General features: G+C 39.7%; 1 protein-coding gene and 1 long non-coding RNA gene across 4 annotated transcripts in view; one reads left to right on the top strand and one right to left on the bottom strand.

The window, feature by feature from the left end:
• Positions 1–17312, top strand: part of LOC122561667 — a 105212-nt gene that overhangs the window by 56574 nt on the left and 31326 nt on the right. The window lies entirely within an intron of this gene.
• apaf1 (apoptotic peptidase activating factor 1) overlaps positions 13238–17312 on the bottom strand; it is a 185178-nt gene continuing 181103 nt past the window's right edge. For 2 of the 3 annotated variants that reach the window (XM_043713622.1, XM_043713623.1), the window contains one exon: positions 13238–14070. In XM_043713622.1, coding sequence (XP_043569557.1) covers positions 13924–14070 — 147 coding nt within the window. In that variant the 3' untranslated portion in view covers positions 13238–13923. Of the gene's footprint in view, positions 14071–16551; positions 16579–17312 lie in introns of those variants that run through there. The other variant, XM_043713624.1, reaches the window with a different exon arrangement.

The raw sequence follows: 17312 nt of genomic DNA, 5'->3' as shown, positions 1-17312 counted from the left end.
CGGTAGGAAGAGGTGTCCTCGAGTTGGCGTTTGGCTTCAGCGGTGTAGAGATCAGTGCGCCAGACTACCACTGCGCCCCCTTTATCTGCTGGCTTGATGGTAAGGTCGGGATTGGAGCAGAGCGAGTGGAGGGCTGCGCATTGTGAGGGTGAGAGGTTGGAGTGGGGGAGAGGGGTAGACAGGTTGAGGCGGTTAATGTCCCGGCGGCAGTTGGAGATGAAGAGGTTGAGAGCAGGTAATAGGTCAGCACGGGGTGTCCAGGTGGATGCAGTGTGTTGGAGGTGGGCAAAGGCGTCCTCGGAAGGTGGGCGGTAGTCCTGATCGTTTCATTGATGCGTGGGTGGAGGGGTGAAGGTGAGTCCTTTGCTGAGGACTGATCGTTCATCCTCAGTGAGGGGGAGGTCTGGAGATATAATATAACAGTATTCAGGAATTCCCTGAGGGAGCCCATTCAAATTAGGTCATCTGACAGAAGACAAATGTTGTGTCACTACAATTATAGGTTGGCCAGAAAGATGCTGAAACATCTGACTATTGGACAGGGTATGGTCAAAAATATTGGATAAATGTGAGGAATATACAAGAATGTTAAGAAGCGAACTATGAAAAATATTTGTTGTAAATATTCACTTTTAGTAGCAGTAACCTTCGTGGTAACAAGATCAGATGGAGTGAAAGAACAGAACGTTGAGGAAAAAGCTATGAATACTCAGCAGGTCAACATAACAATTGCTGCTATGCACTGATTGACTTTTCAATTGAACATCTATTGTGATGCATTCAGATACTTACAAATCCAATGAAAGAAAACAGCACATTACAAAGCATGAGCTCATGGAGAGCGAAAACATATTTCGAGAACAGAGAGGAACTTCTACTTGACAGTTTTTTGGGAACAGTCTATTCACCATTTGGCCAATCTGTCAGATGCTCAAGTCTGAACTAAAGTAAAGATTTTATTTCAGAACAGCTATACATTAAGTGAAATCAATCAGACCTTTGTATAAATAGAAATGTGACAATGAGCCCAAGAGAAATCTCAAGTATCATAGCTAACGGGAAAGAAAGAATAATAATAAGGACATTCAAATGTGGTCCAGTCTCTATACAATAGACTGACATTTTGCATTGACACAAATTGCTGAGAAAGGCTTTCTGTCTAACAGAGCTCCAGGTCTGAAGAACATATTCAATTGGGACCAGATGTTCCGTAATGCATATTCCAAAGCCTTGTTAATGACACCCACATTAATATGTAGAGGATCCATTTTTGCCAGTGCAAAGCAAACTGCAGAAAATGTGTCCAAATTATTTGTTGAAAGAATTGCCAAAACAACCAATTAAATATTCTTGTAGAAGAAATAGTTTACTCCCTATACGCACATAAAAAAACATGCAAAAATCATTCTTAATCTGAAGAAGAAAACAAGAGCTGAATGAACTGGTGATTAGTTGCTAATAAATGTTATTCCCAAAGTTAATTTCAATAAGTAATAACCCCCTTGCTGACAGTCACTTCCTCACTGACATCCACTCACCTTTTATGATTCACTGTCACTCCCTCACTGATACTCACTCTCTATGATTCACTGTCACTCTATCGCTGACATTCTTTTTGAGAGTAACTAGATATTTTTGAATCTTCTTGATTGTCCATGAAAGTACTATATGTTTTTTTCTGTAGTGCTCCTTCTTGCCATTGGCAAACAAAATGTTTATAGCTTTTATCTTTGTCTCATCTATCACTTGAGATGTAAAATAGAACTGCATGCTTTGTTTGAACAATTGTAATTCGATAAGGGTATCATGGGACACCCAGTCCAGAATGAGATTTCTGCTATTCATGATTCCACCTAAAAAAAAGTGTGTAGAACTTTAAGTAATGTTCCATGACCCTCTGTCAGTGTAATTTGAAACTGTTCTTTCCTTAAGAAAGATATGCTTTGTAAACATTATGCGAGACTGCAACCTGTGCAAAAACAGTCAGGATCTTAAGAATCAAAATGTTTCTGTACCTGAATTGAAGGTGAGTCATCAAGCAAAGGGACAATGTGTGAATAGGACCTCGTGTGAGTTAGGCTACGGGTTTTGGATGGTTTTGGACAAACTTATGTCTATTTAAACTCATACTGGGGAACATTTGATATGGAAAATGGCAATAGCACTAGTGGGCGGCACGGTGGCCCAGTGGTTAGCACTGCTGCCTCACAGCGCCTGTAGACCCGGGTTCAATTCCCGACTCAGGCGACTGACCGTGTGGAGTTTGCACATTCTCCCCGTGTCTGCGTGGGTTTCCTCCGGGTGCTCCGGTTTCCTCCCACAGTCCAAAGATGTGCGGGTCAGGTGAATTGGCCATGCTAAATTGCCCGTAGTGTTAGGTTAAAGGGGTGGATGTAGGGGTATGGGTGGGTTGCGCTTCGGCGGGTCGGTGTGGACTTGTTGGGCCAAAGGGCCTGTTTCCACACTGTAAGTAATCTAATCTAATCTAATCTTGCCTTCTTCCTCTCATACTGCATAACCTGACATTTTGCCAGAGGCCTTGGCTAAGCCATAGGGACTTAGGTTCAAATCCCACATATCTGCTCATGGAATTTAAAATTGATCAATAAATCTGGCATTGAAAAGACGGTTTCAAGAATGGCAACCACAAAAGCACCAATTTTCATAAAAGCTCCTTTGCTCCATTAATGTACTTTTGGAAGGAAATTTGTTATCCTTACCTGGACTGGCCTATGTGATTCCAGATTCATACTGACATGGTTAACTCTTTATTATCCGCTGTAATAGTCTAACAAGCCATTTGGTTCAGGGACAATTCAGGATGGGTAACAAATGCTGGACTTCCCAGCGATGCCCTATCCCATGCAATAATAAAGACATATGTTAGTAAATAAAGCATGGAGAAAGCAGATGATCTGAGGCCAGTGATATTATGGAGGTAGCTGCCGGCAGTATTAGTGAAGGGCTAAGTTCAGTTTCAGCTTGTGAAATGTCTTGTTGTCAGTGAGAAGCATGGAGTTGACAGCTAAGGAATGGAGATTGTACCAGGGTCAGTGTGGATGGAATTTTTGGCTATCCATTTTGTATGTCAGGCATATGTGTGACAAATAAATGACAACTGCTGGTCAACAGAGAAGGTGGTGGGGTGGAGCTGCTGTGAATGTACACTTGGCAATCATGTTACTGTTGTGTAAGTGAGAAATTGAAGGCAGCTGAGGACCTGTTCAGCATATACATGGAAAGAGGTTAATACAGATGAACACTCTTGCTACAACTGGATAACTAAGAGTAGAACTAGGCAAACACAGCCCCACGTAGTGAACAGCCCTGGAGAAGTGAACATAGAATTGAGGACAACAAGGCCATAGGTCTGACAGGCAATAGAACATAGAACAGTACAGCACAGAACAGGCCCTTCTGCCCACGATGTTGTGCCGACTACTGATCCTCATGTATGCACCCTCAAATTTCTGTGACCATATGCATGTCCAGTAGTCTCTTAAATGTCCCCAATGACCTTGCTTCCACAACTGCTGCTGGCAATGCATTCCATGCTCTCACAACTCTCTGTGTAAAGTACCCACTTCTGACATCCCCTCTATATTTTCCTCCAACCAGCTTAAAACTATGACCCCTCATGTTAGTCATTTCTGCCCTGGGAAATAGTCTCTGGCTATCGACTCTATCCATGCCTCTCATTAGCTTGTATACCTCAATTAGGTCCCCTCTCCTCCTCCTTTTCTCCAATGAAAAAAGTCCGAGCTCATGTACTCAGCTTTCAAATTTGACCTTCCAAAATGCATCACCTCGCATTTATCCAGGTTGAACTCCATCTGCCACCTCTCAGCCCATCTCTGCATACTGTCAATGTCCCGCTGCAGCCTGCAACAGCCCTCTATACTGTCAACGACACCTCCAACCTTTGTGTTGTCTGCAAACTTGCTGACCCATCCTTCAATACCGTCATCTAAGTCATTAATAAAAATTACAAACAGTAGAGGCCCAAGGACAGAGCAATGACACATGAAAGATTTTGGAGATGAAAAGGGAGGTTGGTGAATGTCGTCAGATTCTTGGTCTTGGTGTGACATCCCTGCCCATACAGTATGCAGCAGGTAACACTGGATACCCTGACTATCTCTAGCCCAGTGTGCTGAAGCTAATTAGAGGACTCCAAGCTGATTTGGCAAATAGCTGCAATCAAAACTGGGATATTTGTTCAGTGTGACTTAATAACGCATTCGCCTACTAGGCCTTAATAGAAAATAAATCGAGATTCTTGCTTGTATAACAGAGACATGTAACTTATTCGCTGCTGCAATTATGCAGTAATAATGAAGTAAAGGAAGATGGGATTACTTAAATATACAGACTAATTTGTTTTTAATTAACTCTACAAGTACTGAAAACAGCATAAAAGTCATAGGTTTTTTTCAACACGAAAGAACCAGGTCTCTGTTGAGGGAACTCACTTTTGAGCCTTCATTAAAATGCCATCAACTTCCACAATATATAATCACAAAGGTTATATGCAGGCATATTAATGCTGAATTAAGAATGAGGAATGGAATGCTCACACTCCCTGCGCACTCATTTATGAAATAATCTGCTTCAGGATGTAAGGACAGAATTAATGAAAGCTGCTTAAAATCCAACAAAGTATGTTAATCTATTGCTCAGAGCCAGGTTGCATGTAATAGAATTTATAATGAAAATTCTTATGGTCAGCCTTCAATATTAACTGATGGACGTCTGCAGTGTTCTCCAAATAGGTCTTTTGTGGATTTAAAGGATACTTAGATAAAAAGAAAGTCTGGTCTGCATTGTTCTGTGTTATGGGGAAAGTATGGGACCACCAATATATGCAACGATGATGCAATTTGTGGACATTTCTGAGAAAGGTCAAGAGCTTGAATCAACCTATTTCAAGAACCATTTTCAATTTGAATTAGCGATTTCAGGATTCCTGAGGAAAAAAGCTTCTTCAGTCATTGGGTTATTTGATTATCTCATGGTTGCATTGTGTGGTTGTTTTGTACCCTTCATCTGATGACAGAGGTGTGAATCCTGTTCAAATGGCACCATGATTGAAAATAGTACCTCTAAATGTCTCATTACTCACTGCTTCTGCAGCTGCACTCACTACATTAAACACTTCAGTTCCACACAGTAAAACCAATCACCGTGAAACTGATTTGGACAAAAGTAGCTTGTAATTACATATTACTATTTCAGGAATAGGTTGGCCTGAATGAAGTGCAGTTTTGTTGCACACCAGTTTAAGTATAGGTAAACATTTCATTTGCCTCAACTTAATAAACACTGTATCACAATTCCACTATGTATTAAAAAAAACACTTTGACAGATTAAAAACAAATGAAAGTGGAAGTATTGTAAGTTAGCAGATGTGTATCTTTCAATTTTTTATATAATGAATACTTTTTAAAAAATGAAAAACAAAGCTAACATACAAGCATCTTCAAGTGATCCATTTTTCTGACCACCGTAGCAGATGGGAAAGTTGCTGGGATGGTTCTCCTTTATTCCACCTCTTTACTAACTGCAATAAAATGAACTTCCAAGTAGAAGTGTTTCAACCCTTTGAGTGCTGTGACTTGCATGACCAGAAACAAGACAGACTTTCTGATCGGTTTAAACAAAAATAAAGAATAAATGTTCATTTTCTCAACACCTGAAACACAAGACACACAAATGCAAGAGAAGATAATTACAAAAGATGTAGTATGTAATCAGATTGCCAAAAGTGGCTAAAAAGTCAACACGCTAAATCTTGTGTGTTTTCTGTCAAGTCTGGGTTGTGTAAAGTATTTTGGAGGATTTCTGCCATAAAGTCTCACTGTATCTTACCAAACCTGCCTCATTAACTGACTACTTGACATCTGTCAAGTCTGATTTGGGCCCCATCATGCTTTGCAGAATAACTTGCCACTCAATGGATATCCATGGAGAGACCAGTATCCCTTGCTGGCCTTGCCATGTTTGAAAGGCCCCTGAGCCCTTGGATGTGCAAGATCATTCTAAGCTGCCCTACTTCCAAAAGATGTCAGAGAATGGGTAGATGGCACTGTGATAGAGATGGAGAACTCTGACAGGGATCTGAAAAATGGACCGCCTAAAGATGTTTGTATGTTAGCTACGTTTTTCATTTTTAAAAATATTCAATATATAAAAAAGAGGGGTCCTCTTCCTAGATGAGTGACAGAGGAGGCTACATTGCCAGATCCTGGCAGCCTGGTCCGAGTTGACCACCCAGTTCAGTGCCATCTTCACAGTCTTGAGAAATAGCTATTGCCGTAAGACAATTAATGATTTTCTCGCTATCCAAGGCTAAGTGACATAGTCTGTACAGTCTCATACTTAATCCATCTCTCTGCTGCTGCACCCATCAAGACACATGCTCAGCCATTCTCATTGTTGATTTACTCACTCTGGCCTCTACCACCACCAACAAACCCCACCTCCCTCATGCCACTAACTCTGCACTACCTTCTACAATCCTGAGCACTTGGTACACCTCACCCACTTTTGCTCACTTGTACCAACACCAACCATACCACCTATTTCTATCTCACTCAACTCCTGCCTGCCTGTCATTACAAGAGAAGACAGCTCATAACAGGGCCACTGGGGCCACTCTCTGGAAATGCTGAACATTCATGACCTGCCAACCAAGTATGTAACACTCTTCATTCCACTGCACGGTGGTCAGTGCCATTCATTGCATACAGCTTCCAACCACTGGCCACTATACCCGCTGTTTCATGTGGTTCAGATACCACCCTGACCTGTCCATTACCCATGTAGGGAAATGACCAGCTGCCCCCAAAGTCACTTCCCTGACCTCTGGGATGAGAATGCCAAGGCCTCAGAGGAAACATCCTCAAAGCTACCTGCTGCAACCCCAACCAGTTCCCATACTGACACCGCTGTGGGAACAGAAAGCTTTGAAAGTGTCAGACCACAACCTGCTGAGCAGCTCACTGCAACAGCTCTGTGGCTGAGCTCAGGAAGAAACAGTGGGAGGGCACTGACCTTTGGAGGACTGTCAGAACCCAGGTACCTGCTCAGCCCCAGACAGCGTAGCACCCTGGAGTGTGAGCAATCCGGGACTTCATCCATGTGCACAGGGAGAACCAGGAGTAGCAGACAAGACTGTCGGATATAGTGGCCCTTATTGCCTAGAGACTGCAGCACCATGGCGCCTCCATGGGTAGGTTAGCAGTTACCATGGAGAAGCAGGTCCAATACCCTGAGGGTTGGCTTAACAGGACTATAGACAGGGAATCCTGCACACTCTGTAGGTGCCCCTTCCCCAGGTATGTGGACCATGTATGGCTCTAGCCGGTGGATTATGCCCTGAGATGCAGTTTGGTTGCCTGTAAAACAGAACTCCTTTGGAGCAAGCAGGAAGCCAAATTCACCAAATATCTGCTTTGATGTCCATGTTGCAGTTTCTCAATGTCCAGCTTGTTTGGCATGTAGAAAACTGAGGCATGTTGGGCTGTTAACAAAGTGTTTAACAAAACGTTTATAATCCTCCTTAAATAACAACTCCCAAATTTCTTCTCAAACATGGAATTGATGCTCCTCACATCGAGATGGGCCTCGCTGGACAATCAGCTCCCAAGATTGTAGTCAGAATTATTGCAGGCATTAAGGATTCTCTCTTGGTTCACAAAAAATAATGGAGGTTGAAATTCAGTTGCTTTATTTCTTTGCAGTAGGAGGTTTCTGACTTTATTTTGGAACAGCCCTTATAGTGAACATACAGTCTGCAGGCAAAATAAACGGCTCTACTTCTTTCCCGTAGGTCAATTTCTTGGAAGGACTCTTTCTTCTCGGTAGGAAGCCCAATGGCCTACTCTGGTCTGCTTTTGTGAATTATGACTTTTTTTCCAGAAGCTGGTTTATGTTATATGCAAACTAAAATAGTGTTTCTCTTATCCATACAAAATAATTTGATGGGCTAAGCCAATGAGGAATGTTTTATATCCCCATCAAGACTGTAAGAAACTACAGAGAGTTGTGAACACAGCCTAGTCAACCTTCCATCCATTGACTCCATCTACACATCTCACTGCCTTGAAAAGGCAGCCAACATCAAAGAGCCCTCCTACCCCGGTTATAATTTCTTCTGACCTCTTCCATCAGGCAGAAGATACAAAAGCTTAAACACGCATATCAACAGGTTCAAGAACAGCTTCTTCCTTGCAGTTATTAAATTTCTGAATGGACCTCTCAAATTTCAAATCAAGGTAAATTGCCTATTTCCTATGCTGTTTTGTTAACAGCAAAAATGTCTGTCTCCTTCATAGGCACACAACACGGGCATAATACCAACTTGCTGATTTTTTTTAGAAACCTGCAGTATAGTATCCTGTGAATTTGCACTAGCACAGTGTGTAATAACATCACAAAGGAAACCTTTGCAGCATTAGGAGAACAGAGTATGAAAATTAGACTCCTTGCATATTTCTAGAATGTAAATGTCATACAAAAAATTATGTGCTGAAATAGCTTCTCTGAAACATCGATGAAGGTACGATCATATTTACTAACACCACGTGTTAAGATATGGAGAGCAAAGAAATTTTTAACCATTTTTGCTGCTTGAAATATTCCCACAAAATAAAGTTAGAGTCATAGAGATGTACAGCATGGAAACAGACCCTTCGGACCGTGTCCATGCTGACCAGATATCTCAACCCAATCTAGTCCCACCTGCCAGCACCCGGCCCATATCCCTCCAAATACTTTCTATTCATATACCCAACCAAATGCCTCTTAAATGTTGCAATTGTACCAGCCTCCATCACCTTCTGTGTGAAAAGGTTGCCCTGTAGGTCTCTTTTATATCTTTCCCCTCTCACCCTAAACCTATGCTCTCTAGTTCTGGACTCCCTGACCCCAGGGAAAAGACTTTGCCTATTTATCCTATCCATACCCCTCATAATTTTGTAAACCTCTATAAGGTCACCCCTCAGCCTCTGACGCTCCAGGGAAAACAGCCCCAGCCTGTTCAGCCTCTCCCTATAGCTCAAATCCTCCAACCCTGGCAACATCCTTGTAAATCTTTTCTGAACCCTTTCAAGTTTCACAACATCTTTCCGATAGGAAGGAAACCAGAATTGCATGCAATATTCCAACAGTGGTCTAACCAATGTCCTGTATAGCCACCATATGACCTCCCAACTCCTGTACTCAATACTCTGACCAAAGCTCTGAAGAAAGCTACTTAATCACACAGGCCTCCAGTGTCTTCAAGGTGGTTAAGTTTGATCAAATGAGCACAAAGTATGAGGGGACAACTTGTTAATCTCTTTAAGCATTTACCTACAATATCCACATTGATGCATTAAAGTGTCAGTTTAGCGGGTTAACATTAATGACTGTGAATATCAATAAGACTGATTCATACAAATGAACAACTTTTGTAAATAGCTTACAGACAAACCTTTAGCTTCTCTTCATAGTGATAGAATGATGAGTTTTGAGTTTATGCTGCATGTTAAGAGGAGGCTCCAGTAACTTAGATTGATAAGCTCTGAAAATGGAAGCAAGATCTCTAGCTTAATGAACAAATGAAGAAATGCTAGCTTAATTGAAGGAAAGGCAAGCCTTAAATAGTTAGAAAATAGCATCATCATAATGTATTGAAATGTAACAGTGATGCGATTGATTAATTCAATACAAAATTCTAGCAAAAAAATGCATATTTTATTGGTATTCCTTTGCAGTGACGCAGCTCAAGAAATTGAAGCCTTCAATTTTCTAGATTGACTTAAAAGTGGTTTCAAAGTTGTCTTAATGGAGTTGAAGATTAAATTTGCTAATCATTTAAATCAACACTGGTAAATTTAAATAGTACTCAGGTGGTCTTGTAGACACTCCTAAGACTTAGGAAAACAGGTTCGACATTTCTGGTGCTCTACTACATCACATCAAACCCAACTGCCAGTAGAATATCTTCCTCTCGGGATCTTAATCAGTCCAACAAATTCCACAGCCTCTTCTGCAAAAGACAATCTAGTCCAAAATGGATCGTGTTTCTGCACATCACTATATTATGTGTTTTCACATGGAAGTTTGTCTCACAATACCATGCAATTTAAGAGGTTAATTTTTCAATGATATGAAAGTTGATCCACACTGCAACTTCAGCATTTCAAACTGGAAACTCCAAAAAATGCATGATAAATGGAGCAAAATAATGGCCACTTTCCAAACAACTGCCAAAAATATGCTGTCTCAGACTATTCTAACAGTTACTTTATTTCCTGGACAATTAATCAAAGTACCAGTGTAGCATTTCTCTTTACCCACTCCTTCCCTATGTAAAGATTTTGCCAAAATGCAACTAAAATTAAACAGACTGCCCAAGATAGTAGTGGCAGCAGAATAGGATGGTTCAGATGGAGCTTGTCCTTTTTTTCCACGTTTTTTTCTTCCACCATTTTGGAGCAGCACAGTAGCTCAGTGCTTGGCATTAATGCCTCACAGTACCAGGGACCTGGGTTCGATTGCAGCCTTTAGCAACTGCGTAGAGTTTGCACATTTTCTCCGTGTCTGCGTGGGTTTCCTCCCACAATCCAAAGATGTGAATTGGCTATGCTAAATTGCCCATAGTGTTCAGGGATGTGTAGTTTAGGCACATTAGTCAGGGATAAATGTACAGTAATGGAGAATGGGTTTAGGTTGGATGCTCTTTGGAGGGTTGTTATGGACTTGTTGGGCCAAGGGGCCTGTTTCCACATTGTAGCCATTCTATGGATTCTCTTCTCCCTTTTGCCTACTCCAGACTTAACCTGGCAGTCTGGCTTGGTGTGGCAGTCTCTCTGGCCTGGCATAGCCTCAGCGTGGACTTCCAGTCTTGAGGTGGTTTCTTGAAGTGCAGTCCCACTGTGGCTAAGCACTGAAGAACTTCTAATGTTGAACTTCTAATTAAAACCAAGAAGGTCTGCAATGTGTAACTTTTAACTTTATTCTTTCTCACTATCTTGTTCTTAAGATTCTGTATCTAGGTACTTGTACGTAAGATGGTGCCTTGTGTATATGTCACAATAAAACCTAAATTGTCAAATACAGTACAACCTCGGTTATCCGAACATCCATTATCCAAATTTCGATCTTAAGATTCCAATGCTTGGGTAAACAGTGCTATCTGTATATTTAAGTACCGAATAAAATACCCACGTCATTCAGATAATCGAGGTTGCCCTACAATCATCACATGGGATAAGGTTCTTCTTCAAGACAATGAATACAGGTAGCTCCCCTATAATATATTAAATGTGATTTGGCTGATAAGTGAATTGTGGACTTTTGTTGTTACAAAGCAAATTCCCGTTCACTGTTACGCGATTCCATCCCTGGCATTACCTGAACAGCAAAACCCAGCTTCAGGATCCTCTGTCTGCAAAATGCACAGTGTGTTCAGCTATGACAGGAATGCAATCAGCTCTGCAAGCCTTGAAACTTATTTCGAAACTGGGAATTGTAATCTACATTTAGGAGGAACTTTATTTCAAACTGTGGGAGAATCTTGGAGAGGAATGGACTTCCGTGTCGGCATTACTTGGGCAGTCAGCTCACACACTTTCTGGTGAAGAGCATCTTGAAAAGACAATGCTTTGGTCAGTTATTTTTGTGTTAAAATGTTAAATTTACTGTATTTCATTAAAATATATGATATAAATATTTAGATTAGATTAGATTAGATTACTTACAGTGTGGAAACAGACCCTTCGCCCAACAAGTCCACACCGACCCGCCAAAGCGCAACCCACCCATACCCCTACATTTACCCCTTTAACCTAACACTACGGGCAATTTAGCATGGCCAATTCACCTGACCCGCACATCTTTGGATTGTGCGAGGAAACCGGAGCACCCGGAGGAAACCCACGCAGACACGGGGAGAATGTGCAAATTTACTTCGACTGTGCTTTTGTTTGCATTAAAATATTATTTTTGATTTGATTTTTACTGAACTTTTTGGCTGTTCACCCCTAACCTACCTGTTTTTCCTAGAGGCCTCATTATTTTTATTGTGCGATTTTCTGTAACACTGTGTTGCACAGGAATGCAACTACCTGTATGGTCAACGGACTACATTACCCACCAAGCACACGTTTATCCGAAGTAATTGTCTCAGGAATCTCTCATCCTCATAACATTGAAGTAGTATTAATTCTGCACTTGCAACACTAAAGCACACAAGACTATAGGCCAAGTACTAGAAAATGGGATTAGAATAGTTAGGTGGTTGTTTCTGGTCAGCATGAATCTGATGGGCCAAAGGGTCTTTTTTCTGTGTATCAGATGTCTAGGACTATTTATTCCTAAAACAGCAACAAATCAATTGAATCTGGTTGGAATGCACTAATTAAAAGCACGGCCCTTATAAATTCCATGTTCACATTGTTTGTATTGAAATTTTCTTTGGAAACCTATCAGGCTGTAATTGTAACCTCTTGTAAGTGGCAGGGCTGCAACACTTTCAGTTTTTGCATGTTTTGTTTCTCAGCCTAGAGTGCAGAGAAACCTCTTTGCTAAAATGAATCATACTTCTTTGCTTGTCATATTTTCTTAGGTTTTAAATAATAAACAAATGTAAGGGCATAATCCATAGTTTAAAAATGGGAACTGTGTCTTATTGCAATTATTTCCTGGCTTCTCTGCACTTTTCACAAAACCATCACCTCGTCCACACTATACGTGAGCAAATAATGAGTGTTCCATTGAAGGTTAGCAAGAATAACTGAAAAATCAGAACAATGTTGCTTGCAATACTTCTGTGAAACTCTTCTGCTGAGTAGAAAACAAAATTAATCTTAGTTGCAGCTACGATTACAATATTTAATAGACATTTGCACAAGTACATGAATTGGAAAGGTTTAGAAGGAGATAGGCCAAACACAGGCAAATGGTACTAGTTTAGTTTGGGAAACTTGGTCAACATGAACTAGTTGGACCTAATGACTCTATTTTGTATTATGATGTGACTGGATAAATGATTGCTTTTTGAACTAAGTACACGGTTCAGAATCTGGTAATTCAGAGCTGTTTCTTTCACCCACATCAAGGGAACAACAGAAGTGGCAAGTCACATCTTGTCACCATGATTCTGAAAGCAGCTGCATGGCAAGACACTATCTGGCATGTAGCATTATTCCAAAGAAACATCACAATTCAAAAAAGACTGTTTAATACATAATTCACACACAAAGGCAGAATCCATAACTTAAGAGTTGTGAAAATTTTAATTGTTTCAAGTATGAAAATAAAAATCAGTAGAAACAACTGAAACAGATCTATTATAAATATGCACAACATTCTGTAAATTAAACACTGATTTCATTCAATGTAGACCTCTTTTAAAGTCTGAATTATAACATGATCTGAACATTTTTGTTGAAGACTTATGAAAAGTTTCAGATATTTAGTACAACACCCCTTCTGAACAGAAGGTCACAGAGAAGAAGTTAATTGTTGATTGAACAGCACCAAGCACTTAATGCAAACTGATCATGTAGTCTAAACCTTTGTAAACTGCTTACTGTGCTCCAAATCTTCAAATCCGCACTGCCACACAGTCTCAAAGCAATAAAACATCAGCAGTGCAATCACAGAACCCAGAGTTTGTGAATAATAGAAAAAAGCATTACACACTGTTCTGGCTTGTTGTAACCTCTTGGCACTTTTCCATTAAGCTTAGTTCTTCAAAACATCCAATGGCTGAGTAGCATAATGTTGTGCATGAAAAATCAGAAAATGCAATGGCTCTCATTCCATATCCTGCTTTGTCCACAAATTCAAAGACAGCATTTTAAATGCAATAAATACAGTCCCTCCTAGTGGCAATACAAAAGCTTTTTTTTTTACCCCCAGAATAAGGAGTTTCAGTTTATCATTTTCAAGATGTAGAGTATTCCAATACTATCAATAGTTACATAGGTCTTGAAGTCAGATGAAACATATATGGACTTCAGGTTTGTCCCATTAGTATAGAATGTCTGCAGAGATTCTCCAGTTTTCATATCCCACCACTGTAAAAGAAAAAAAAATGTTTTAGTTGTGATCACCTCTGTGAACAACTGTTATCATTAATTGGTGACACATGGAATAAAATCTCTGTACTTTTTTGAATTTATTGCTTCTATTGTATCATTGAGAAACTAAGGTAAAAGACCAAAATCCAAAGAATAGTCTCACTTACTCACATGCTTGAGTAAAATTTCAAACTAACTGGTGATAGGGAGAAAATAAACTTTGAATGAAGAATTCACAATCTACCATTTTGTGCAGTGTCTCTGGAATACCAGTGGTGAGCACCAAATGACACTTTGCTGATGAAACTTGGTTTCAATTGATAGCAAGTTTCACTTGGCTGAATTGGCTGTTTACTCAATATTCTAGTAACATACCAAGGGGATTGATTAGCTCAGCTGGCTGGGTTACTTGTGATGCAGAGTTACACCAATGGCATTGGTTCAATTCCTGCACTGGCTTAGGTTACCAAGAAGGACTCTCTGTTGCAACCTCGCCCAAGGCGTGTTGGCCCTCGGTTTAAATGCTCGAGCAGTCTATGATCTAGTAGGATTATGCCGTCTTTACCTTTAATAACATGCAAATCTCAGCTTAATGCTGAAAAATGCTTTAAGTGTAATTAAAAATAATTTAGCTCATGGTAACATTTAAAATAATCTATTTTACTATTACATACATGCCCAATTTCGTTTGATTAAAAACAATTCAGGTATTTTGAAATCATTTGCCTCTTTAAGTGGATTGTGCAAAATGATAACATTCCTGAACCAAATGTTGATCATCAATATCTTGCACCTTGTTAGAGTTTGCATTGTAAGCATACCTACCTGCTTTCTCAAGCATAAATGTGTTATTATAGTGAAGCATTTACACACATTTCAAAATAAAATGTAAAACTTCACAATTTATGTTCAACATATTAGTCGTCCTTGTGATAAATCATTTTAAAATCTGGAAGCCTTCACTCAGAACTCTCAAATACTTAAATAATGGTTCTATTTCTCATGACAGTTCATACATGCAATAATCCATTTTGAATAATGCAGCACATGGACAAATGTGTAGAATATCTGGGATACATGCCAGATTTTTTAGGTGATTATTTTGTGTAATGTTTAGAAAGGGATAATATTGGCATATTACAGTAAAATACAGGCTATGAATATAAAGATACAAAAAAGCCTCAGGATGACCAAGCTGATTTACTAATACATTTTTTCTCCAACATTTTCATTGCATTTAACATCTGTAGGAGAATATAATTTTCTTTTCATGTTTATTTTCCAATCGGCTGTAACAGGTCCTGGAAAACCATTTTTTTTAAAAAAATGAGTAAGATGGTAGCCTTGTGCAATGCTGGTTGACCAGGGTAAATACTAAAATAGAAATCAGAGGAGATAATATTGACCCTCATCCAATACTGATCTACCACTTGAATAAATGGACTGCAATATTTCAGCAATAATATTAATGTGCTTGCAAGCATGTGAAATGGGTTGGCAATAATGAAGCCAGGTTTCAGGAATCTAAGTTATATGGAAAGAAGAATTCAGGCTGGCGGAAGGCTTTTTCTGGAGTTTCCAGGGGTTGGCATTGGCATCCTTGCTTTTCCTGATATATCATAATGACCTAGATCTTGGTGTGCAGGGGACAATTTCAAAGTTTGCAGACAATAAGAAATATGAAATCACCGTAATCTCAGGAGAACATTTGAAAAGAAAAATTGGTGGAACGGTTGGATTAGAGGCAGATGAAGTTCAATGAGAAGTGGGGTGATGTATTTTGGTAGAAAGAATATGGACATTTAATATCACATAAGGGGTATTTTTGAAGGGATGCTTGAAGAGAGGGATCTGGGCATATATGTGCACAGATAATTAAAGGTGCAGGATAAATAAAGAGAGCAGTTAACAAAGTATACAGTATTAAATAAAAACTGAAAGAACTGCAGATGCTGTAATCAGAAACAAAAACAAGAGTTGCTGGAAAAGAGAAATCAAAGTTAATGCTTCCAGTACAGTGACCCTTCCTTAGAAACATTAACTTTGATGTCTCTTCATAGATGCTGCCAGACCTACTGAGCTTTTGCAGCAATTTCTGTTTTTGTATACAGTATTAAAGGCTTTATTGATAGGTGTACACAGCGTAACAGCAAAAAGATGATGTTGAACTTGTATAAGAAACTTACTAGATAGCAGGTGCGTTTTGTGTACAATACTACACTATAAGGATTTCCCAAAACATCTCAAATATAATAAAGCATTTTCGAAGTGTTCTCATTCTTACCCTGTAGGAAACTCAGCAGGCCAGTGGCCCACAGCAAAGTTTCACAAACAACAGTGATAATGATGAGCTTGTTTTAATGGTATCAATATTGGTGAGGGCACTGACAGGACTGTGCCTTGAATTCTTGTAGGTTCCCCTGAGGGCAGTTCATCTTATCCTAAAAGTGTACCTTTAACATAACAGCCTTTGCAATTAAATGTTAGCCTAGATCATATTCTTGTCTGTGGAGACAGAAGGAAAAGATATTAAGTATACCAAGCAATAATAGAAATCAAAGAAAATGAACTTATTCTCTGATTTTCTATATACAATTCTACTGGATATTGATATAAGCCTGTCTGGTTCCTGCTTACGTGTCATTTATGTTTCCGCCAAATCGGATTTCAACTGCTATTTCAACAAAGGCTTGTTGATATTTCTGGACATCAAGATGTTAGCAGGACATAATGGCAGGCGGTGACATATCAGCCTGATTTCTTTTAAGATGTTACTCTACATTATGCCTGTACCAGACTGTGAAGTTTCATGCAAGGGTCTGATATTAAGCTACAATCCCAACACATTCCAGTCATCTGTCTTACAGTAGCCATTGGTATTTGAATCATTCTTTGTAATTCTGGTGTTTGGGTGCCAGCTTGAGGAAACATGCTTCTGTTAAACAATGGGAATTTGTTTTAGATCACAGATTGGAATGAGCAATATGAGAAGTAAGTTTCAGCCCAATGTTCCATATGAGACTAACTGCTTTATGTCTCTAAACATTACTCAACTTGAGACATGTGAACTCCTTCCTTAAGCGCATTGTGGGTCAGCCTACAGCAGGTGGATTGCAGCGATTTAAGATGACAGCTCACTACCACCTTCTCAAGGGCAACTAGGGATGGGCAATAAATGCTGGCCCGGCCATCAAATGCTCACATCCCAAAACTGAATACTAAAAAAAAGTTATTACTAA

The sequence above is a fragment of the Chiloscyllium plagiosum genome, chromosome 23, assembly GCF_004010195.1.
Source record: "Chiloscyllium plagiosum isolate BGI_BamShark_2017 chromosome 23, ASM401019v2, whole genome shotgun sequence".
Taxonomy (NCBI): Eukaryota; Metazoa; Chordata; class Chondrichthyes; order Orectolobiformes; family Hemiscylliidae; genus Chiloscyllium; species Chiloscyllium plagiosum.
This window is presented reverse-complemented; position numbering and strand designations above follow the sequence as displayed.